The sequence below is a fragment of the Brachionichthys hirsutus genome, unplaced genomic scaffold (assembly GCF_040956055.1).
Source record: "Brachionichthys hirsutus isolate HB-005 unplaced genomic scaffold, CSIRO-AGI_Bhir_v1 contig_850, whole genome shotgun sequence".
NCBI lineage: Eukaryota > Metazoa > Chordata > Actinopteri > Lophiiformes > Brachionichthyidae > Brachionichthys > Brachionichthys hirsutus.
Window position 1 is genome coordinate 1 of NW_027180351.1, and position 24,876 is coordinate 24,876.

Sequence of the window (24,876 nt, forward strand, 5' to 3'; positions counted from 1 at the left end):
ACGCACGCTCAGCGCAGCGCAACGCAGCGCAGCGCAGCGCAACAATGTCAACGCATTTCCGCGATAGTTCTCGGTCAAAGGCGGACAAGACAACTTACTTTGCCTGTGCGGACGAGGAAACTGCGCCGCGGCGCCGGCTGTCAGGTCTAAAACGCTGCTTATTTAAATATTCCGGTGATGGAGGGGGGGAGAAAACGCTCCCCCTGCCATTCTTCCGTCTACAGACATCAACAGGTCATCCCAGGACACGCCAGCAGCAGCTGAGGGCGAGCCAGACGGAACCAGTGCGGCACGGAGCGGGGGGGCGGGGGGGGGGGGGGGGGGCGCACAACAAGGCACAGTTCTTTACAGTCGGCGCTCTCAGGAGCTGCCATGTTAAAAAAAAAAAAAAACACAAAACCTCAGAGCTGTACGCGCATATTTGAGAGGACGAGACTGAACCCGCTCTTTGAACTACAAACACTGAGCTCGCTGCTCGGGCGTAATTCGATGTTTTGAAGTACAGAAGAAAGTTGAAGACCATCCCCCGAATAATCGCCTATCCCGAACTTACATTGATCCATACCTCTCCTGTACAGTTCGTCATCAACCCGAATCCCTTCCACCTCCACCCCCCCCCCCCCCCCCCCTCTCCTAATGGCGCCGCCGGTGGATCCTCAGACGCCCCCCCGGCTGGACGCCTCGCGTAACGGACAGACCGGGACACTTACCCCACCCCGTCGCCGGGACGTTGATGCAGATGGTTTGGTTCAAACTAGGAGGAGAAGCGGCGCTCTCTCTCCCTGCTGCTCTCCTTCGCTCCGAGCAGCCATTCAGTGCGAGCGGAGCTTCGAGCGCAGAGCCATCGAGCGCGGGACAGTTATCTGCGCGGAGCAGAGAGCCATCGATCGCGCACAGCAGACGAGGGGGGAAGACGAGCATTACGCACGCGTCAGTCAATCGCATGATCGCTCCGAGCGCAGCCTCGATTTGGGGGGGGGGGGACCTATCCCACAGTTTGTGCTGCGCATTGGCACAGCAACAAGGAGGATCTCTCTCTCTCTCTCTCTCTCTCTCCATGTGCATGTATGCGCACTTAAAAGTATATAAATTAGGAATAAAATAAGTGAGAGGAACTCTAACTGGGAAACGCAACGCATTTATGACATTATAAATACAGTTGCTTTTATTTGAGCTTAATTAAGTTTTTTTTTTTTAGTGCAGTCTCCGAAATGGGTACATTTCCTGGCATCAATATGAACCTGGCAACATGTAACATTTATATGAAAATCCATTTCCATCCATTCTTTGTACGGATAATATTGAACTTCTTCACACATTCAAACATTTCAGTTGTGAAAGCAGTACAGTACAAATAAAGAATAATACCAGCTCAGCAATCTGTCAGAATTCAGCATTTATTGATTATTCTAGTTCATGCAGGACAATGAAGGTACAGTACTGAACCTCATCTCCCTCTACTGGCAGAGAGAACGTGATGCTTCCTGCAGACCACAGGCCCGCATGCAATGTGTGTGTGTGTGTGCGCGTGTGTGTGTGTGTGTTTAAAAATGGCATGACGACAAGGGCCATCATCAGTAATGAGGAATGACAGTAATAATACTTTACTCATCAGTAAAATTTGTGTAATTTCTTTACTGATACCACATATGTATCCCGCCATGTTTTTTGTCATCTCCTTGTGGTTTCCTCTGGATTCTCTGGCTTTCTCATAAAGTTCAGCAACATCAGTAAACATCAAATTGCCCATGGGTGTAAATATTTATTATCATAATGCTTGGTAGGGCAACGTATAGGTCTTGGTGGTGTAGTGGTTAGGACACTTGACTCCCAGCCCGAAGGCTCCGGATTGAAAACCAGAGCGTGTGGCGTACAGATTTCGGACCAAATGTGCCATCGCAATTTAAAAAAATATTTTTTCAAGTGCTCGCTCGTGCGGCCCCCGTACCCAAAAACCGCTACTGAACAGGAGTGTCTGAAACCTGCATGTGAGTTGCAAATTGCGATCAAACGCGTATTTTGGTCCCATCATACGTATCACTGTGTGGCCAGCGGCTCTGGTCTGAAATATCAATGCATTATTTGGCAGGTATGACTATGGTAATACCTCAAGTTTCCTCACCAACACTGTGGGGTGTTGGTGGCAATATTGCCTTTCAATTGGAGGCACTGCGGAGCGACCGGACCGGACCTGGACACTCCACTCCGCTCAGGTCTGCCCCGGGTCTGCCCTGCTCACCCTTCTCTATCTCACTCCCGGAGTAGGATTCGATACCAGTGCCAGTTTTGAAGGTTTCAACTATGCCACCGTGTTGGTAAGGAAACCCAGCCCCCAACTGTAGCAATAACAAAAAGTTTGATCCTCAAGCTTCCAGGAAGCATGTGTTGTTATTTGGAATTTCATTGTGAAGGACTGCCAATGTATGTGTCAGCCAATTGGTGAGCTAGTGTGCCCCGCTTCTCGCCCAAAATCAGCTGAGATCGGTTCCAGCTGTGAACCTGAAGGATGGGCAGTTCTAGATCAAGTATGGACTCTTAATATTGTAAGTACAGGGAGGATAGTTAGCTTGTTTGTTGGAGGATCTTTAATGACCCCAGTGAGGGGTCAAACTAGGACCTCTTCAAGATGGAGGTGGGGGCTTGGTATAAAAACAAGGTAGGGGGTGTTGGGGAGATGCTCTCAGGCAGCTTGCTGGGGATGCTTGCCTTGAGAGATTGGAAACAGGACACCTTGACTCCATCCCAGCAACAGCGTCACAGATTTTGGCTGACAGCCACATGGTCCTCAGCCAATCGTGGCACCCACAGTGCCAGATCTCTCCAGAGGAAGCCAATTGAGCGCCTGAACATGCTTAATGTCATCCCTCCCAGATGTGGATTCTGTTAAACACACAAGGTACAAGGCCCATGATTTACCGGCTCTCGCATCACAGTATTTATTCTCCTATCGATTTTTATTTTTGCCTCGTACTAATTCTAGATGAGTCTAACTTATCATTAAGCTTTTAAGGCTTCTAGATCCACGCGGCGGGCTCCAGCCATCGATGCTCCTGACCACAGAATTTCATAAAACCTTCTGGAGTATTTTAGCAGCTGATATTTTAGAGTTTTCAAATGAAAGTCTGGCCTCAGGCTCTCTGTCACTGTCCTCTGTTGTTGCACTGCTACTAAAAAAAAGGGGGCAATCTGTAGAACGTTAAAAGCTGCCGTCCTGTGTCAATTCTGTCCAAGGCTTGAAAGCACTCAAACCCGGAACCTGCTTTCGCCCCCAAACCAAATGTGTACAGATGCTGAAATGCTGTGATTATTACCTCATCAATTCTAAATGTTGATTGTGAATGTTTTTACGTGATGAGCTCATTTTCTTTCTTCAGTTAAACAAAACATTTGGTCATTAAACCGTCTCAATATTGAAGTGTAATTGCTTTATATTTACGCCAGATGGTAGAGTTGCACTTTTTGCAGAATCAGGTTTGCAGAATCAGGTGTTGCGCAGATGTTGCTTTCAGGCTTTTTTTTGTTGTTCGTGCTGAGTAACAAACACCCAAAAGGAAATGAAACACAGAGACGAAACAAGTTGCAGCACAGACACCAGATGTGAGGTGTGGTCGCACCATGAAGAGAAACACAGTGCACATTTGAATATCAGTTTAAATTGTAACAGAATGCTTACTGGTACACAGATTCTCATAACTTTTCATTACATTTTAGTTCTTGTTTGCTATTATTAATTACACACACCAAAAAAACTATTGAGTTTAACACGTTGTTGATTCCAGGTGTGGGGAGGCGGTGAAAATAATGGCAAACCACAGATTGTATAGTAAAAAAAAAAATATGTAAAAAGTGTTTAATAGTACTCTTGAGTATTTTGTCAGTGAATCAGTTATCAAATTTTGGGGGATACAGACTTTTCAAATTAAGGTAATTTTGATTGAAATCGAGAAGCATTAACAAGTTTGTTGTTGTTTGATTTGTGTTGCATCTAAATTCTTCCCGACACGATATTGTGCTGTGCTACGCTGAACTTCTTATATTATTAATCATTTTTATGTTCAGAACATGCAAGTTCCGTTTTGCTTCTTATCATTTGCAACTATTTGTTGAAGCCTTTGGCTTTCAGTCTGGAGTGTCAGTTTACTGGACCAGGAAACACCTGTTGTGGTGAACGACCCCCCCCCCCGTACACTAAATATGAACCTGTGACAAGTACAATATGAAAATTTACGATAGTATATCCAATTTAATAACTGCGATAGCATATACCTGTATATACGCCCCGACTTTTTGTCATACATTTGTTTCATTTGTGTACTTATGAAAATTATGCAGACGGTGTGTTTCATTTAGTATCTTTGCTTATTGGGCTGGAAAAAGGAAAAATAAGTTGGCAAACAACAACTCCCATGATCCCATGATGCGTTGGCCTTTTATTTATTACTATTGAGAGACCCAAGCGGCAAGAGCAACATACTGTGCATGGACAAGCCATCATTATTAATTATTGGAACCACTAATCCAAAATTGTAAGAAATATAATCTTTGGCAATCCTGTTAATCCCTGTTGGCATCTGGGCACTGTCAGCACCGGGTCAGACTCAATTCACAGGTAAACTATAAATTTGCTGTGCCAGCACAGCGGCTGGCTGTTTGTTAAGCAAAGCAGTGAGGTGAAAACACAGACATAAGCAAATACAGTCTCCGTGCGTGACTCAAACTGCTGGGCCGCTTGTCTTTTGCAATGCTTTTACTCAACGTGCGCAATAAAGAGCTCTGATAAAGAGTAATGATATCAGGGTGAGCCAATCAGTGGTAGAGCCTTCGTTTTATAGCGAGAACCCAATAGAGTTCTCCCCATCTCTATCTATGAGAGAAACATGTGAGGAATGATTGAGCTGCATTACATTAAATTGTGATACTTTTCTTTACTCACTAAACCAAAAACCTTGATCAGAATATACAGTATTTGGATACTAACCTTACACCTCCTGACAGTGTTACATACTGTGTTTTTGTACCTCTTCACAGTGAAACTATGAAAACATACAGAGTATATTTGTGATGTCTTACTGGACTTTATTTGTATAATATAATTATTTTTGTTCTTTAAGCATCTCTGCTGTTCTTAAAACAGGTTTTGTTGGACATATATATATATCTTGCCTGCTGTTTTTGGTGTCAGGTTTTAAGCCTTTATTGTTCTACATATAAAAAATAATTTGGTCCAGTGCTTGAGGCATGTCACCTGGCTCGTCGGTCTAGGGGTATGATTCTAGCTTCGGGTGCGAGGGGTCCGGGGTTCAAATCCCGGACGAGCCCTTTGTACTTGGATGGATATTGATTATATTGGCAGATGGAACTGCCAGAGGTCAGCCTGGGAGAAGATACATGGACGTAGTGAAGGAGGGCATGAGAGTGGCTGGTGTTGGGGAGGACGATGCAAAGGACGGGTTGAAGTGGAGAAGGCCGATTTTCTGTGGCGACCGCTGATGGGACAAGCCCGAAAGTACAGTAGTGGTAGCTTGAGACATGAAAACACCACAAATCAACTTGTTTGCTTATTTATTGATTTATAGTTGATTTATAATTTCTCCTACATTTGTTCATTACATACATTCATTACACACAGCAACAACAATAACTGAACAGTCTAATTCTGTAACATTTAATCAGAGACTATGTGTTTAAAGAGAGAGAAAATGCGTGAATTATGCTTTTAATCTAGTCCAACTAAACGCCAAAAGGAAATCCAGTCCACATTTGGATCACGAGAATGGGAATGTGCGATCGATCAATTTGCCTATAAGGAGAAAACAGAGGGAACGTGTCAGAGTCTGGTGAAACCTTTGCACTGCAAAGGTACATGCCACTCACACTCGCAGTTGTACCTTATCTTATCATACCTTATCTTGTACCTTAATTACAGTAGCAAAGACACCATAGATGATAGCGATGAGGAAAAAAAGGAGGAACGTGAAAGCCATATACCAGCTTTCCACACATGGGTCTTGGTCCAAATCAGTACTAATGATATCAACAAATGAATTACTTTGTTCCAAGATGTCTGTAAGAAAATAGAGAAAAAGAGCTCAAATAAGATTGACCAGGTAACAGTGAAATTGACGATGATACAGTAAAGCTTAACAGCTATTGATAAAATAATTAAGTCACCAAATTAATGAAAACTTAGTGGTTAACATGTCATTTCTAATGAGTGGAAAAAGACACAGATCAGTGGATATAACAGCACCTGGTTTAGATATATTCAGGGAAAGAGTGGCGTTGGCGAGTGTCACGCGGCAACTAATGACCGCCCCGGCAGGCCAGGCAACCTCTGAGAGCCGGAGGCGGCTGTGGATGCTGAACCTTCCATTCGGTGCTACGTAGAGGCTGCTTGTGTTGTAGTCCCGTAGTTCCTTGCTGTCGTCAAGCAGCCAAGTTATGCTCACGGCTGCAGGGCTGAAGTCAGTGACCAGGCACACAAGTTCACCAGAGCCTCGGAGCAAAGTGGCCGAAGGAGTGCTGCGGGTCACCGTGCCTGGAGAAAATGACCATACAGATGCCAAATACTGTTGTGTGGAAGATCACATGATGGTTGTAAATTAACTAATCTGAAATAAATGAGTAATTAAGTAAGCTAATAAGTAAATTAAAATGTTTCATACTTATTCGTAGAATTATTTTTTTTTTTAATGAAATCTGTTGTTTCCACAGGACATCTAAGATTGGCTTTACACCTCTCTTCCACCGAGCTTACCAACGACATCCTTTATGGCGCTTTCAAACGGCGTTTCAGAAGACTCGTGTTTAACAACACAAGAATAAGTAGAGTCTTGCGCCGTAGCTTTAGATGCATTCAGGCTGCTGCTCATTGAGAAAGTGGTGCCCCCTGGATATCTCCAAGCTGCGCTGTTGGTGTAATGAGTTGAAGGGAGCCTCTGGCCATTCTTGTTCCAGTGCACAACAATGTTAGATGGGGAAAACCCAGAAACCAGGCAAAGAGGTGTGAAGACATCTGACGTAGACGGTTCAGAGGCAGGAGGTTGAATTATCCTGACTATCGGTGGATACATGTCTTGAGAACACAAAAGAAGAAAGCATCAATATACATTTTTGTGAATGCAACATTTGATGATGCTGTTTTGCAATCTTGAACTATGTTGAATGTTCTAAAATTACCTAATCAATGGCAAAGAATCAAATCAATTTTTTTTTACATATAAAACTACCTCTGCTTTTCTTCACATGTCCCCTATAGATCTTGTCGGAACACCGGCGCTTCCCTTCACAAGACACGTGTTTATATGCGTGCCAGTCCTCCGTTGACACATTGATGAAACTCCTCACAGTCTCCGTTCCATTGCTGTGCACCACAGCGGGCTCCGAATAAACGCCAAGAGAACATTTACTGCCACCTATTTTCCAGGTGATGGAGAAATCGCTCATAAAGGGGCTGACAAGAAGACAGGAGATTGTCACTTGTTGTTTCTTCTGCAGTTGCTGAAGTGAAGGCCCCTGAATGTAGACTTCAATGATTTGAGCTGACGGAGGGGTGACTGGAAAACAAATGTTGAAAAAGACATAATGGATTGAGTAAGAATTTTGTGAATGCATTTATATCATAGACTAAATAAAAGAATCAAACACACTTGTTGAATGTTAACAGTGATACTAGTGAACAGCTGAGGCTCTTTACCCGAGCAGAGGCTGACATCCTTCTCAACTGTTTTGTTCAGAGATGTGTCAGACACCTCACAAGTGAACCTCTTCCCAGTTTTCCACTCTGCTCGCGGGATGTGAAGTCGACTGCCTGCTGCCACTCGTCCATCCGCCCCCATGCTGATGTCAACAGTGGAAGATCTTTGCTGGGACTCGGAAAACCATGTGATTTGAGGGTTGAATCCCCATCCAGAACACCACAGTGTTTGCGGTCCTGACTCTTCACTGGGTACCAGAAGCAGTTCCATTGATGGGTCAGCTAAATGAGCCACAAATTAGGACACCGGGCGAATCATGACGTGAACCAGGATAGCAAACTGCAAAACATCAGAGAAAGAGGAGGAACTCACCAAAAATGTATCCCGTCGAGTTGGATTCAAAGTTGCTGGAGAAGCCCTGAGTCACTTTGCAGGAGAACCTGGTGTCGTTCTCCCAGTGGCGTGGAGGAACAGCGAAGCGTCTGCTGATGGAATGGAGGCCTGGGGCTTCAGGAAGATCAACATACTGTTTGTCAGAGATGTCAACGCTGTTGGCTTGAAATGTGACGAACAGGTCGCTGGAGGAGAGTTGTCTGATGTCACACTCCAGCACAGCACCGTTTCCCTTCAGCAGATCTGGAAGAGATCTTCTGATCTCCACCAGTGGAGATGTAACTCCAGGTTCTGGATGGCACAGACAGAAAACAAGAGAAGTGTTCCCCTCATCCCCTGCACTGGAAAAGGTGCTCGAGTATCTCTCGGCAGTCGTCTCACCTGCCACATTCACAGTCCTCTCAGTGGATCGGAAGCACCGATGTTCGGCTCTACACGTTATGAATTTGACGTCTCTCCAAAGGCTTGATGACACTGTCACATTACTGTCAATATGAGTTAAGTGTCTGTCCTGGATTAATGCATTCTTTGGTGAGACTTTTCCATCAATGAGCCAGATTACATTGGCATGAAGCCCAGTGTGGACTCTACATGTTGCTTTCACTTCAGATGTTGCCATCATTACTGTCTTGAAGCTGGGAATCTTCACATGAATGGCAGGAGGGAAGCTTGAATGTGCTGAGATTGAAATGAACAAATAAGAAAAATCACTAAGTAATGGAAAATCTCAGTGTCTTCATAAAACATTTAGTGCTATAATAGCTGTACATTTACTTACTCTGACAAATACTTATTGTTTTTACAAATCCATTGTTGTTGTGAGTGGCCCTGCATGTAAACTGTGTGCCACCTTCCCATTCGTTCATGTCTGGCTCAATCGCACTGGTTATCGTAAAGGTTTCCTCCACCTCCTCCGTGCTCCGGAGCTTCCTCTGGATTTCCCGACCATTTAGAGGCTCGTTGTCCTGTTGCCACCTGACAGTCAGTTTATCTGGGAAGAATCCACTCAGCGTGCAAATGAGTCTGACTGGCGAGGATCCAACCTCTCCTTTCCACTCAGGGTGTAACGTGATATTTGGAGAGGCAACCTGTTGTCCTGTAATCGAGAAGAGTTGGATTAGCTGAATCTAAATGATGGATCCAAATCAGTACTAATGATATCAACAAATGAATTACTTTGTTCCAAGATGTCTGTAAGAAAATAGAGAAAAAGAGCTCAAATAAGATTGACCAGGTAACAGTGAAATTGACGATGATACAGTAAAGCTTAACAGCTATTGATAAAATAATTAAGTCACCAAATTAATGAAAACTTAGTGGTTAACATGTCATTTCTAATGAGTGGAAAAAGACACGGATCAGTGGATATAACAGCACCTGGTTTAGATATATTCAGGGAAAGAGTGGCGTTGGCGAGTGTCACGCGGCAACTAATGACCGCCCCGGCAGGCCAGGCAACCTCTGAGAGCCGGAGGCGGCTGTGGATGCTGAACCTTCCATTCGGTGCTACGTAGAGGCTGCTTGTGTTGTAGTCCCGTAGTTCCTTGCTGTCGTCAAGCAGCCAAGTTATGCTCACGGCTGCAGGGCTGAAGTCAGTGACCAGGCACACAAGTTCACCAGAGCCTCGGAGCAAAGTGGCCGAAGGAGTGCTGTGGGTCACCGTGCCTGGAGAAAATGACCATACAGATGCCAAATACTGTTGTGTGGAAGATCACATGATGGTTGTAAATTAACTAATCTGAAATAAATGAGTAATTAAGTAAGCTAATAAGTAAATTAAAATGTTTTATACTTATTCGTAGAATTTTTCTTTTTTTTAATGAAATATGTTGTTTCCACAGGACATCTAAGATTGGCTTTAGACCTCTCTTCCACCGAGCTTACCAACGACATCCTTTATGGCGCTTTCAAACGGCGTTTCAGAAGACTCGTGTTTAACAACACAAGAATAAGTAGAGTCTTGCGCCGTAGCTTTAGATGCATTCAGGCTGCTGCTCATTGAGAAAGTGGTGCCCCCTGGATATCTCCAAGCTGCGCTGTTGGTGTAATGAGTTGAAGGGAGCCTCTGGCCATTCTTGTTCCAGTGCACAACAATGTTAGATGGGGAAAACCCAGAAACCAGGCAAAGAGGTGTGAAGACATCTGACGTAGACGGTTCAGAGGCAGGAGGTTGAATTATCCTGACTATCGGTGGATACATGTCTTGAGAACACAAAAGAAGAAAGCATCAATATACATTTTTGTGAATGCAACATTTGATGATGCTGTTTTGCAATCTTGAACTATGTTGAATGTTCTAAAATTACCTAATCAATGGCAAAGAATCAAATCAATTTTTTTTTACATATAAAACTACCTCTGCTTTTCTTTACATGTCCCCTATAGATCTTGTCGGAACACCGGCGCTTCCCTTCACAAGACACGTGTTTATATGCGTGCCAGTCCTCCATTGACACATTGATGAAACTCCTCACAGTCTCCGTTCCATTGCTGTGCACCACAGCGGGCTCCGAATAAACGCCAAGAGAACATTTACTGCCACCTATTTTCCAGGTGATGGAGAAATCGCTCATAAAGGGGCTGACAAGAAGACAGGAGATTGTCACTTGTTGTTTCTTCTGCAGCTGCTGAAGTGAAGGCCCCTGAATGTAGACTTCAATGATTTGAGCTGACGGAGGGGTGACTGGAAAACAAATGTTGAAAAAGACATAATGGATTGAGTAAGAATTTTGTGAATGCATTTATATCATAGACTAAATAAAAGAATCAAACACACTTGTTGAATGTTAACAGTGATACTAGTGAACAGCTGAGGCTCTTTACCCGAGCAGAGGCTGACATCCTTCTCAACTGTTTTGTTCAGAGATGTGTCAGACACCTCACAAGTGAACCTCTTCCCAGTTTTCCACTCTGCTCGCGGGATGTGAAGTCGACTGCCTGCTGCCACTCGTCCATCCGTCCCCATGCTGATGTCAACAGTGGAAGATCTTTGCTGGGACTCGGAAAACCATGTGATTTGAGGGTCGAATCCCCATCCAGAACACCACAGTGTTTGCGGTCCTGATTCTTCACTGGGTACCAGAAGCAGTTCCATTGATGGGTCAGCTAAATGAGCCACAAATTAGGACACCGGGCGAATCATGACGTGAACCAGGATAGCAAACTGCAAAACATCAGAGAAAGAGGAGGAACTCACCAAAAATGTATCCCGTCGAGTTGGATTCAAAGTTGCTGGAGAAGCCCTGAGTCACTTTGCAGGAGAACCTGGTGTCGTTCTTCCAGTGGCGTGGAGGAACAGCGAAGCGTCTGCTGATGGAATGGAGGCCTGGGGCTTCAGGAAGATCGACATACTGTTTGTCAGAGATGTCAACGCTGTTGGCTTGAAATGTGACGAACAGGTCGCTGGAGGAGAGTTGTCTGATGTCACACTCCAGCACAGCACCGTTTCCCTTCAGCAGATCTGGAAGAGATCTTCTGATCTCCACCAGTGGAGATGTAACTCCAGGTTCTGGATGGCACAGACAGAAAACAAGAGAAGTGTTCCCCTCATCCCCTGCACTGGAAAAGGTGCTCGAGTATCTCTCGGCAGTCGTCTCACCTGCCACATTCACAGTCCTCTCAGTGGATCGGAAGCACCGATGTTCGGCTCTACACGTTATGAATTTGACGTCTCTCCAAAGGCTTGATGACACTGTCACATTACTGTCAATATGAGTTAAGTGTCTGTCCTGGATTAATGCATTCTTTGGTGAGACTTTTCCATCAATGAGCCAGATTACATTGGCATGAAGCCCAGTGTGGACTCTACATGTTGCTTTCACTTCAGATGTTGCCATCATTACTGTCTTGAAGCTGGGAATCTTCACATGAATGGCAGGAGGGAAGCTTGAATGTGCTGAGATTGAAATGAACAAATAAGAAAAATCACTAAGTAATGGAAAATCTCAGTGTCTTCATAAAACATTTAGTGCTATAATAGCTGTACATTTACTTACTCTGACAAATACTTATTGTTTTTACAAATCCATTGTTGTTGTGAGTGGCCCTGCATGTAAACTGTGTGCCACCTTCCCATTCGTTCATGTCTGGCTCAATCGCACTGGTTATCGTAAAGGTTTCCTCCACCTCCTCCGTGCTCCGGAGCTTCCTCTGGATTTCCCGACCATTTAGAGGCTCGTTGTCCTGTTGCCACCTGACAGTCAGTTTATCTGGGAAGAATCCACTCAGCGTGCAAATGAGTCTGACTGGCGAGGATCCAACCTCTCCTTTCCACTCAGGGTGTAACGTGATATTTGGAGAGGCAACCTGTTGTCCTGTAATCGAGAAGAGTTGGATTAGCTGAATCTAAATGATGGATCCAAATCAGTACTAATGATATCAACAAATGAATTACTTTGTTCCAAGATGTCTGTAAGAAAATAGAGAAAAAGAGCTCAAATAAGATTGACCAGGTAACAGTGAAATTGACGATGATACAGTAAAGCTTAACAGCTATTGATAAAATAATTAGTCACCAAATTAATGAAAACTTAGTGGTTAACATGTCATTTCTAATGAGTGGAAAAAGACACAGATCAGTGGATATAACAGCACCTGGTTTAGATATATTCAGGGAAAGAGTGGCGTTGGCGAGTGTCACGCGGCAACTAATGACCGCCCCGGCAGGCCAGGCAAACTCTGAGAGCCGGAGGCGGCTGTGGATGCTGAACCTTCCATTCGGTGCTACGTAGAGGCTGCTTGTGTTGTAGTCCCGTAGTTCCTTGCTGTCGTCAAGCAGCCAAGTTATGCTCACGGCTGCAGGGCTGAAGTCAGTGACCAGGCACACAAGTTCACCAGAGCCTCGGAGCAAAGTGGCCGAAGGAGTGCTGTGGGTCACCGTGCCTGGAGAAAATGACCATACAGATGCCAAATACTGTTGTGTGGAAGATCACATGATGGTTGTAAATTAACTAATCTGAAATAAATGAGTAATTAAGTAAGCTAATAAGTAAATTAAAATGTTTTATACTTATTCGTAGAATTTTTTTTTTTTTTAATGAAATATGTTGTTTCCACAGGACATCTAAGATTGGCTTTAGACCTCTCTTCCACCGAGCTTACCAACGACATCCTTTATGGCGCTTTCAAACGGCGTTTCAGAAGACTCGTGTTTAACAACACAAGAATAAGTAGAGTCTTGCGCCGTAGCTTTAGATGCATTCAGGCTGCTGCTCATTGAGAAAGTGGTGCCCCCTGGATATCTCCAAGCTGCGCTGTTGGTGTAATGAGTTGAAGGGAGCCTCTGGCCATTCTTGTTCCAGTGCACAACAATGTTAGATGGGGAAAACCCAGAAACCAGGCAAAGAGGTGTGAAGACATCTGACGTAGACGGTTCAGAGGCAGGAGGTTGAATTATCCTGACTATCGGTGGATACATGTCTTGAGAACACAAAAGAAGAAAGCATCAATATACATTTTTGTGAATGCAACATTTGATGATGCTGTTTTGCAATCTTGAACTATGTTGAATGTTCTAAAATTACCTAATCAATGGCAAAGAATCAAATCAATTTTTATTTACATATAAAACTACCTCTGCTTTTCTTTACATGTCCCCTATAGATCTTGTCGGAACACCGGCGCTTCCCTTCACAAGACACGTGTTTATATGCGTGCCAGTCCTCCATTGACACATTGATGAAACTCCTCACAGTCTCCGTTCCATTGCTGTGCACCACAGCGGGCTCCGAATAAACGCCAAGAGAACATTTACTGCCACCTATTTTCCAGGTGATGGAGAAATCGCTCATAAAGGGGCTGACAAGAAGACAGGAGATTGTCACTTGTTGTTTCTTCTGCAGTTGCTGAAGTGAAGGCCCCTGAATGTAGACGTCAATGATTTGAGCTGACGGAGGGGTGACTGGAAAACAAATGTTGAAAAAGACATAATGGATTGAGTAAGAATTTTGTGAATGCATTTATATCATAGACTAAATAAAAGAATCAAACACACTTGTTGAATGTTAACAGTGATACTAGTGAACAGCTGAGGCTCTTTACCCGAGCAGAGGCTGACATCCTTCTCAACTGTTTTGTTCAGAGATGTGTCAGACACCTCACAAGTGAACCTCTTCCCTGTTTTCCACTCTGCTCGCGGGATGTGAAGTCGACTGCCTGCTGCCACTCGTCCATCCGCCCCCATGCTGATGTCAACAGTGGAAGATCTTTGCTGGGACTCGGAAAACCATGTGATTTGAGGGTCGAATCCCCATCCAGAACACCACAGTGTTTGCGGTCCTGACTCTTCACTGGGTACCAGAAGCAGTTCCATTGATGGGTCAGCTAAATGAGCCATAAATTAGGACACCGGGCGAATCACGACGTGAAACAGGATAGCAAACTGCAAAACATCAGCGAAAGAGGAGGAACTCACCAAAAATGTATCCCGTCGAGTTGGATTCAAAGTTGCTGGAGAAGCCCTGAGTCACTTTGCAGGAGAACCTGGTGTCGTTCTTCCAGTGGCGTGGAGGAACAGCGAAGCGTCTGCTGATGGAATGGAGGCCTGGGGCTTCAGGAAGATCGACATACTGTTTGTCAGAGATGTCAACGCTGTTGGCTTGAAATGTGACGAACAGGTCGCTGGAGGAGAGTTGTCTGATGTCACACTCCAGCACAGCACCGTTTCCCTTCAGCAGATCTGGAAGAGATCTTCTGATCTCCACCAGTGGAGATGTAACTCCAGGTTCTGGATGGCACAGACAGAAAACAAGAGAAGTGTTCCCCTCATCCCCTGCACTGGAAAAGGTGCTCGAGTATCTCTCGGCAGTCGTCTCACCTGCCACATTCACAGTCCTCTCAGTGGATCGGAAGCACCGATGTTCGGCTCTACACGTTATGAATTTGACGTCTCTCCAAAGGCTTGATGACACTGTCACATTACTGTCAATATGAGTTAAGTGTCTGTCCTGGATTAATGCATTCTTTGGTGAGACTTTTCCATCAATGAGCCAGATTACATTGGCATAAAGCCCAGTGTGGACTCTACATGTTGCTTTCACTTCAGATGTTGCCATCATTACTGTCTTGAAGCTGGGAATCTCCACATGAATGGCAGGAGGGAAGCTTGAATGTGCTGAGATTGAAATGAACAAATAAGAAAAATCACTAAGTAATGGAAAATCTCAGTGTCTTCATAAAACATTTAGTGCTATAATAGCTGTACATTTACTTACTCTGACAAATACTTATTGTTTTTACAAATCCATTGTTGTTGTGAGTGGCCCTGCATGTAAACTGTGTGCCACCTTCCCATTCGTTCATGTCTGGCTCAATCGCACTGGTTATCGTAAAGGTTTCCTCCACCTCCTCCGTGCTCCGGAGCTTCCTCTGGATTTCCCGACCATTTAGAGGCTCGTTGTCCTGTTGCCACCTGACAGTCAGTTTATCTGGGAAGAATCCACTCAGCGTGCAAATGAGTCTGACTGGCGAGGATCCAACCTCTCCTTTCCACTCAGGGTGTAACGTGATATTTGGAGAGGCAACCTGTTGTCCTGTAATCGAGAAGAGTTGGATTAGCTTAATCTAAATGATGGATGTTGATGATTTTATATTGTGAAGTTGTTTATTTCCCTTCATTATACATACCTTTGTGTTTTTTGGTCATCTAGCAGGCTTTGTTGCCTCATTTTAAAGTGTATTGTCTTTGTTTTCAGGTCAGATGGTAAAGTTTTACTTTTACAGTCAGGTGGCAATAAGGTGGGAAGTCTAATATGCAGCTGCTGCAGCAATGCAGGCCAGAGGAAGCAGGGCTTTTAGCGAGCAGACGTGTTGAAGAGTACCCGGGTCCCCAATTTAAAAAAAGCACCAAAAAACAGAAATGAAACAATGCAAAGAGCAACGGTGCATCACAGACACCAGATGTGAGTTGCAATCATACATACAAGTAAAGAAGAAAAAGCATAGCGCACATTTGAATATCTCGTATCACAGAGAGGTCGCTTTCGGTTTTAGTTCTAGTTCTCTATTCACAGACTGAAAATCTAGCCAACTGTAAAGTCTCCTAATTTACATATTGACTCAAAGGTTTGATGATTCCAGGTGCTGCGATTATATAGAATACATTTAAAGAAGAATATTATTCATCAGAATCACAGAAACTTTATTAGGAAATATATACAGTATGAACAATTTCAAAAACAGAGGAAGAGGGGGGGGGAAAGCAATCTTCATTCTAGCATGTATTTTTTAAAACACAGAAAGCTCGTCTACTTGCCATGAAACACTTTAGTTGCAGTTACTTGCATGATGCTATGAAATTCTAAGAAAGACTGTGAAAATACTGTTTTTTAAGAAAGTTCATACTTTTTCATTTAACCTGAAATGAGAAAAAAACACACAGAAAAGATTAGTAATATTGCAGTAAAAGTTTGCTTATTTTGAAAGTGTATGATATGAGAAATGTTCTGCATCTGAATTAGTGAGTAAAAGTGGAATGTTGTATTTCTAAAATGCAGTGACACAAAGATTAGATTACAAGTAGCTTCATATTTCATTTTGAAAAAGGTATTTATGGATAATATTGAATACGTGAAAAACACTTTCAATGTAATTCAATCACAAATATTTGCTACAGATATTGAAATAAGTATTTTTTGACTGACTGACTGACATTCCTGTTGTTAATTTAAATCTTTGCACTTAAATTTAGTATTAATATTTGAGCTTTTCTTGAAATAAAAACAACGTTCAGAAATAAGGTGGTGCTGTGGGTAACTGTCAGTTGACACTGTCAGAGTAATAAATAAAGAGACAAGATGTAGTCAAACATTTGCAACGTGTTCATTCACTGGGATAGATGAGGTATTAATTACTAATATGATTATCCTGGCATGCTTTTCCTATCATAGGTTTGCTATTGTTAATAAACTCGTCCAGTTAAAAGGATTCTTCTCTCAACCCAGTGGCATTCACATTGATTATTGTTGTTTAATAATATAATTATTGTCTGAGTCACAGGTTTCTCTATGAGTTAAGCGTACATTAATAAATGCCCATTATTACCTTGAAAGCAACAGTTCCAATGGTGAATAACAGAGTGATTAGGAAGAGAAGGACAAATGTAAGGGTTGTGTTTCCCAAGTCATCTTCTTCTGCTTCCACCGCACTGTTCCATTGGGGGTTAGTTTCGATCAGGATCTCTGGATTCAGTGCAAAGTAAATAAATCTACTGATTAACACCAACAGACTTTTGCAGTTCATAAATCTTGGCTGTTATGTTTACAGAGATAAAATACTACATTGAACAAAACAATGGCCTTGAATTACTCCTGAAAGATGACATCTTCTCATGTGGAATGCATGACTTGGCTTGTGAATCAATATATCTTTTTTTTTTTTTTTAGATTGGACCATTGATGTTGGACTTTCAACAATATTATTTCATGTGCTGTGGGTGCAAGCCCCAGTTGAGACAACGAGTATCCACAGACAAAGACAAGGTCGTACACCATGTTAATGGGCTGTACACAAATATACAAATATAATTAGTGTAATTAATCTACATTTTTAACAGAGATCATGTGGCAGCTAATCTTACTATTTCAATATGGCATTGGGAAGCTAATAGATTGTGACTGCACTTGGGAAGGGGATATCTACACTGGTTTTGTGTTGCTATAATGTTATCATAGCACTGTGAATGTATACGCTTAAACACGAAGCTAAAAGCATTGGTTAAATAGACACGAATTGCATAATGAATTACATCAACAGAGTTGCAAAGTGCTTTTTTTTTATTTTTGTTTTTGAATCTGCAAGTAAAAAGGACAAACACAACGTCATATCACATGTGACGAACATTAAACAACAGTAGACACGGTGACACAGAATAGCATCTACTGGGCCTTGCACGTTTCAGGGATGTTCATGTTGAGGTTGACAATGTTGGTTTTGTCGAAGGTTCTGTAACCAATGGACCTGACGATAGCTTTGGTTGTGTTAGCCACAGACTCGTGGTGAACTGCACAGCTATAGACCACATCATTCTTCTTCCACTGCTCAAGGCTGACAGATAAGTGGCCATACACAGAATAAGAGCCGCCATTTTTGATGGGATTTGTGGTATGGAATTCGTAATTTGAGTCCGCTGCCTCATCATCGACAAGCCAAGACACGAAAACCTCACGAGGGAAGAAGTCTTTCACGTAGCAAGTCAGGGTCACCGTTTCTTTTCTAGTATGTTCTACTGGAGGCAGCATAAACGCTGAAGGACGCTGGAGCTGTTCTCCTGTAAGCATGAGAGAATGAATGAGCAGGCAGCATAGAATATCTGTCAAAAAAAACCCCACATAAAGCAATGTCAATCACAATGTGCTTTAATACCATTGAGTTGTTTTCTTACCAATATTCCTTTCATAGAGTTTCTTTAATGGCTCACGCCATGCCGTGTGTTCAACAACGCAGTAACGCTGTATACCCCGGCTCCATTCGTCATAAGTGATGTCAAGCGAAAGACTGGATATCTTCCCTTTAAGGGCCGTTGGTGAGGAACCAAACATTTCATTTCCACGCTGATCTTCCCACCAAATCTTTCTGACAGATGGATTGTTTTCTTTCACTCGACACTCTATCGTTCCTGTTTTATTTAGAAACATGTCCTCCATCGTGGGGCCAGTGATCTCGATGCTTGCATCAGCTTTGGTACATTCCTGCGCTGGTGGCACTGAGAATTTAAAGGCATTTTTTTAAATGAATTAAAGAAAAATAAATATTTTCTTTTTTTTTTTAAAGATAAGTGAGAAATATACTTACATTGAACTGTGTCTTTACAGCAGGTCACAGATGAATTCACAAAGGTTGGAATGTTGTGTTCCCCTTTACCTTCAAACTGACAGGTAAACTCCGTGTCCTGAGTCCACTCGCTCACTGGTACCAAGAGAAAACTTGCTGCACTGTACAGTGCTGTTCCTTTTTCATCCTTTCTTTCCTGAGAAGGTGTTTTTATCTCGTATATTTTGTCGGTAATGTCCTTATCACTCTTCAGCCACTTGATCTGATATTCTTTAGGGGAGAAATCTTTGGCAAAGCAGGAGAAGGATGCCTCATGTTCCTTATCAGAGGAGGCCAACACCCTTAGAGTTGGCAACTTAAAAGTACTGGTAACCTCTGAAAAATATACATCAAAATATGTATGCAGAAGCAGAGGAAATAAATTATGTGTTGTTATATTTAAACACGCACACATACAAACACACACACCAATACACATACATGCATACATGTGGTATGTATTTAAGATATGCTCATATGAAACAGCAAATTGGAAAACATATTTTTTTGGTGCTCACTTTTGCATATACATTGTTTGCGCAAGCAAGCAGATTTTGTTTCCAACCATCTGCATATCCAAAATTTCAAAAATAGATGGAAAGAAGCTGAGCATGTCATGTTTTTAGAGACAAGACATGACATACAAGATATTAGTAAAGAACGAAAAAGACAAGAGCAGCAGCAGAGTATACACAAGAAAGCTTTGGACTTCTTATTCCACCTCAGTTTTTGGCATGCAATGCGTCCTGAGCATGACGTAAAATATATAAGTATATATCATGGTGCTTACCGTAATTTAATTTCATGTGTTAATTACATTTTTAAAGGAACACTGGATAGATAGATAGATAGATAGATAGATAGATAGATATACAAATACCATAATAATAATAATTATTATTATTATTATTATTAATTACAATTCAAGCATTTTATTTAAAATATGACAAAACTTGGACAATCAAAGTGTATTAAGAACTCCACTATGTCAGTCAGATCATTTCAAATTACTGCACTTATTATAATATTATATATTTTATAAAGAACAAACAAAGGTCTTACTTGCTCTGCTGAAAGTAGCCTGGGCATTTCCCGCTTCATGCGTCACAGCACATTGGAAAGCTTCCTCGGGATCCCAGTCCTGTCTCTTCACTCGGATTTGACTGATTCCTGTGTACACATTCCCTTGGAGAACCGGAGGGGACTGAATGAAGTCGGTCAGCGCAGCCCCATTTTTTCTCCAAGTGTAAGTAAGTGAGGAGGGCATGAAGCCGGTGGCAAGACAACCGAGAGTGATTGTGCTTGCAGTTTCAGAAAGACATTGCCTCAGAGGAAATACAGTCGGTCCAGATGAAGTGGCTGGGAAACAAAAGAAAATGTGGGATTAAAGTTCCAAATAAAAATTTGATTCATAATAACTTTACAATCTTTTTTTCCCCCTGAGTCAACAATGATCGTTACATTTGAGTACGTTTGGTAAGTAAACATCTACGTGCAATTGTTTATGTTCAGCCACCTCATTTATTAAAATAATGTTTCTTGCACTGGGGTTAATCTTTGACACTTATTTTATTTATCACCCGTTCTACTTAAAAATAGGTAGCAAACATCATTTTGGCAAGAATAACTGCAAATCTTTCATGGCTAGAATAAAACAAAAACGTAAGAATTAGATTTTCGTATTTGTCTTCTTTTGTTCACATTAAGCAGTTAGGAATGAGGTTAAAGAGATGTCTTACCTGATGAAACGGTTACAGTAGTACCCTTTCCCCAGTGGTCAAAAGCATCATAATAACACAGTGTTGAAACTACTTAGCTTGCTGTATTAAAAGTACAGCCAGCATGAAGCCTGCCTGTACACTAAATCAGTCGCAGTCTTATAAAAACCATAAAAAGCGCAAACCAAAATTATCCACTGAGTTCTGCAGAAATTACTGTTTGACTTCTTAGTTAATTTGAATAATTTGAACATGGCATTGTATTATCTGAAATAAAAACTAATTTTTTCATAGTAATTTAAATGTTGGCTGATAATTGTGACTGCAGGAAAATGACGACAAATATGTTGTAATATTATCAGGAATGTCATTTTATGATATTAAAAGTACATACCGGTACCTGCCGTCACGGTAACCATGGTGCCTTTTCCCCAGTAGTCAAAATAATCACAGTGCAACATATCATTGACCATGGCATACTAAAACCTATTCCCACAAACTTACTATGATTGTTTTACTACAATCTACCTCTAATACATTTAACTTACCATTGTATCGAATGAAATATAATTTTCACCATCGAATTTCAAATTGTGTAAACTGGAATACATTTATTCCAGATGTGAACAACCTAAAACTAGATTTTTGTTTTTTTTAAATAACATATTGTATATTTATATATAATAATACATAAATAAATGTAAACAAAAAGACTGGCTTACCTGATGTAACAGTAACCATTGTTCCTTTTCCCCAATAGTCATAAGGAGTCATAAATTGTCATTGTCATAAATATCACATTTGTAATATTAAAACTGAAGAAGAGTATTTTACCTGTCGTGACAGTCACCATTGTTCCTTTGCCCCAGTAGTCAAAGCGTCCATCACAGTGATATAACAATTAGACTTCATTATACTAAGCAACAGCTGAAGAAACTCCTCGTGTACTACGTGTAACCGCATCCCTTGAGATATTAATATCCTACAGTCAGTTATGAAGCAGTTTCCTGCTGTCAGACATTCCTGTCAACTTCATTTCCTGCCGCTTACACCATTGGATCACAAAATGTGTTTGACTCATCTAATATGGCAATGGACCGTGACACTGGTTTTCTAATACTGATTTATTCCATCTTATTACAGCTTCTTTTGAACAATTTAACCTTCATTATGAGCGTAAAGTCTCAATACCTTTAAACATTTAAGCACAGCACAGGGATGCTAAAAGGAAAAAAGTTTAGACTTGGATGGTCAGTCACAAGGGTGTGTTAATTTCATCAGCTGGAGCAACCTATAAGAACGATCCATCCATCCATCTTCTTGTAGAAGAGACAAGCGCAATAGTCTCACCTACAGCCACTTATCCTCCTTGTGGGTCACGGGTCTGCTGGAGCCTATCCCAGCTAGCTATGGGCAAGAGGCAGCATACACCCTGGACAAGACCCCAGCTTATTGCGGGGGGGTCACATGAAAGACAAAAAATCACACACACTCACACCTACGGACAATTTGGTGTGGCCAATACATCTAAGCTGCATGTTTTTGAAGGTAGAAGGAAGCCAAAGAACCCGGAGGAAAACCCAAACATGGGAAGAAAACACAAACCCAGCAGAGAAAGGTATAGAGCCTAGAACCTTCTTGCTGTGGAGGCAACAGTGTAGAACGCTAGACCACCGTGCCACCCCTATGAAAACCATTCAAAACAGAACATATTATTTAACTATTATCTGATTCTGCATCAGTTTTTCCACAAGAAAATTCCAGTGTTCAGACTCGTCCCACAGAGATGGAAGCACATTACTCTTCCAAATGTGCCCTGGACTACAACAACACGTCTCATACATGTTTATATGTAGTGTGTTTGCTAGAAATGTGTGATCCCCCCCCCCCCCCCCCCCCCCCCACCATTTTAGGAACGTATAAGTCTTTGGAAGGTTTCCTTTTTTGGAACTGGATGAGGAAGCACCTGTTGTGGTAGAGTGTGCTTCCTCTGTTTTTATGTTTATTACTGCAAGACCAAAATATTCACGCATTGCCATTCTTTTTTTCATAACAGCCTATTTCTTTATTTTTTATTTTTTTCAAATGTATCAGTTCTTGAGCTCAATGCAGCACAGCATGAGAGAACATTTAGACTCATGGGTGGGCCATATTAGCTAACATGACAACTAGAAACTTAATAAACCCTAAATTAGTTTATACTCATTAACATAATAAACTTAATTTGATTAATGATAAGACACTGAACCTCAAAAACTCAGTGGTTGCCCACTTTGTAAAACACATCAATACCATGAGACTTTCATAAAGCGGTAAAATTATGGACTACTACCGCAAACTATTGTTAATCATTTTCACTTAAATTACATTCCAAATATTTCATAATTGTGACATATATGTATGGTATATAATAACTCAGCTGAGATTATATTATAACACATTCAGTCATTTGACGGAAATCTGATCCCCTCATGGAATATGAATCGGAACGTTTTTCTCATTTCATGACTGACAAGTGAAGTACAATGTCACTGCAGGGTTTTTGTTATGGCATGTAGCGCTGTGCTGCCCAGCTCGTATATAACCACAGTGACACAGGCACGTACCAAAACTACAGCACTTCTGTAAGCCTATACCACAGTGCATTTCATGTTCATCTTTAACGCATATGTGTTTCTATTTGTATTTATTTTTTAATTTAGACATTATTTTTACACAGTGCATCAGGGGAGGCAGGTGTCATCCAAAAAAAGGAAAAGGGAAAAAAATTAATGTAATTGTTATACAGTATTTATCCAGTGATTTCTATTAAAAAGTTATTTTCCCTTTATCTTAATTTCTTTTTAAATATTTTTCATTTAAAATACTGAGAAGCTGAGCCTCACCTCACTGCTAACTATGCTGACACGCTATGCAGTGAGACTATTTTGCTGTCTCATTGTACGTCGCAATTTACTATAATCATATGAACTAAATTGCCTTAGTTCAGTTATTCAGTTAGTTTAGTTTTTTTTAAGATGATAATAATAACATTTGCAAAAGGTAAAGCACTTTGAGGCAATATAATGCTAACCAAATTACAATACAAATTAATTTTAACAATAATTAATAAAGTTAAATAATGTATCTGGGAAATCACACTGTTGTGCTGGATTTGTCAGTGAAATTGATTTGGTTTGTTTTCCATCTATTCATAGTTACTTTAATTTAATAACAGTAACAATAATTTCTGAACCATGAACTACTGTCTGAACCGAGCAATACACAAAATGCTAGATTTGTATTTTCACTTGTTTTATTGTCCCAAAACATATACACACAATGTTTATCCAAACAAACAAAATAATAATCAAATAATTACTAACTGGAGGGCAATCACACATCTGACAAGATCCAACAGTCGCTTATGATTAAATCAATGCATAATCCAAATTTCACCAAATCATTTCCACCATTAAATAGCTGCCCTCAAGGTTGCATTTAAAGAGAATTTAAAAAATGCCTCCACCTCTTCTTCTGGATGCACTGCTAAATTCAACTCAGTTTGATCTCTGGTGTATCCCAGTGAAGGCATTACGTTCTCGACAGTAAGTAAGTGATAAAGTATAAGAGACTTGAGGAGACTAAGATGCTTGAAACTTAAATAAAACAAGATTGTTGAATGTTGTTAAAAATCTATGGGCTCAAAGGTTCACCTTTTCTTTTGCACCAGTGATTACAACTGTGTGTGTGACGTGGCATCAATAGGAACAAGTGAACTTTCGAACTGTAGAGCACTGCATGGTTTTGTACAGCTGCTGAACCAACTCAGTTCACCGTGACTCCCGAGCACAATAATAAACAGCGGAATCTTCCACCTTCAGGCGGTCCATCTGCAGATACACCTGCGCTCTGCGGTTGTCTCTGGAGGCTGTAAACCGGCCTCGAACTGACTGGGAGTAGAATTTTCTGTTATTGTTATATTCATCCCAGGCAATCCACTCCAGTCCTTTTCCAGGCGCCTGTCTGACCCAGTTCATGTTGTAGCTGCTTAATGTGAACCCAGACGTTGTGCAGGTCAACGTGTGAGATTCTCCGGCCATTTTTACCACTGGATCAGATTGTGTCAGAGTCTGACCATCAGCGCCTGTCCAGAGGAAATAAACATTCAAATCAATTCTTTGACATCTTTTATCGTCATGACTATAATTGGCATTCATAAAAAAGTCTTTACCTGCCCAGCAGATGATTAAAACCAGCAGTCCTGTCCTACAGCCCATCAT

The 24,876-nt window shown here is 41.6% G+C and overlaps 1 protein-coding gene across 1 annotated transcript; it reads right to left on the bottom strand.

Annotated features, from left to right (window-relative positions):
• Positions 1-2,156: 2,156 nt before the first annotated feature.
• LOC137913902 (uncharacterized) lies at positions 2,157-24,876 on the bottom strand. Its single transcript, XM_068757523.1, has 22 exons — positions 24,828-24,876; positions 24,434-24,740; positions 21,449-21,501; positions 19,959-20,255; positions 15,302-15,619; positions 14,905-15,201; positions 14,503-14,814; positions 14,130-14,411; positions 11,689-11,985; positions 11,287-11,598; positions 10,914-11,195; positions 10,447-10,773; positions 9,975-10,292; positions 8,869-9,186; positions 8,472-8,768; positions 8,070-8,381; positions 7,697-7,978; positions 7,230-7,556; positions 6,758-7,075; positions 6,251-6,538; positions 5,916-6,064; positions 2,157-2,336 (listed from the first exon to the last, which is right to left on the bottom strand). The coding sequence occupies exons 1-22, from the start codon at positions 24,874-24,876 to the stop codon at positions 2,157-2,159; spliced, it is 5,922 nt and encodes a 1,973-aa protein (XP_068613624.1).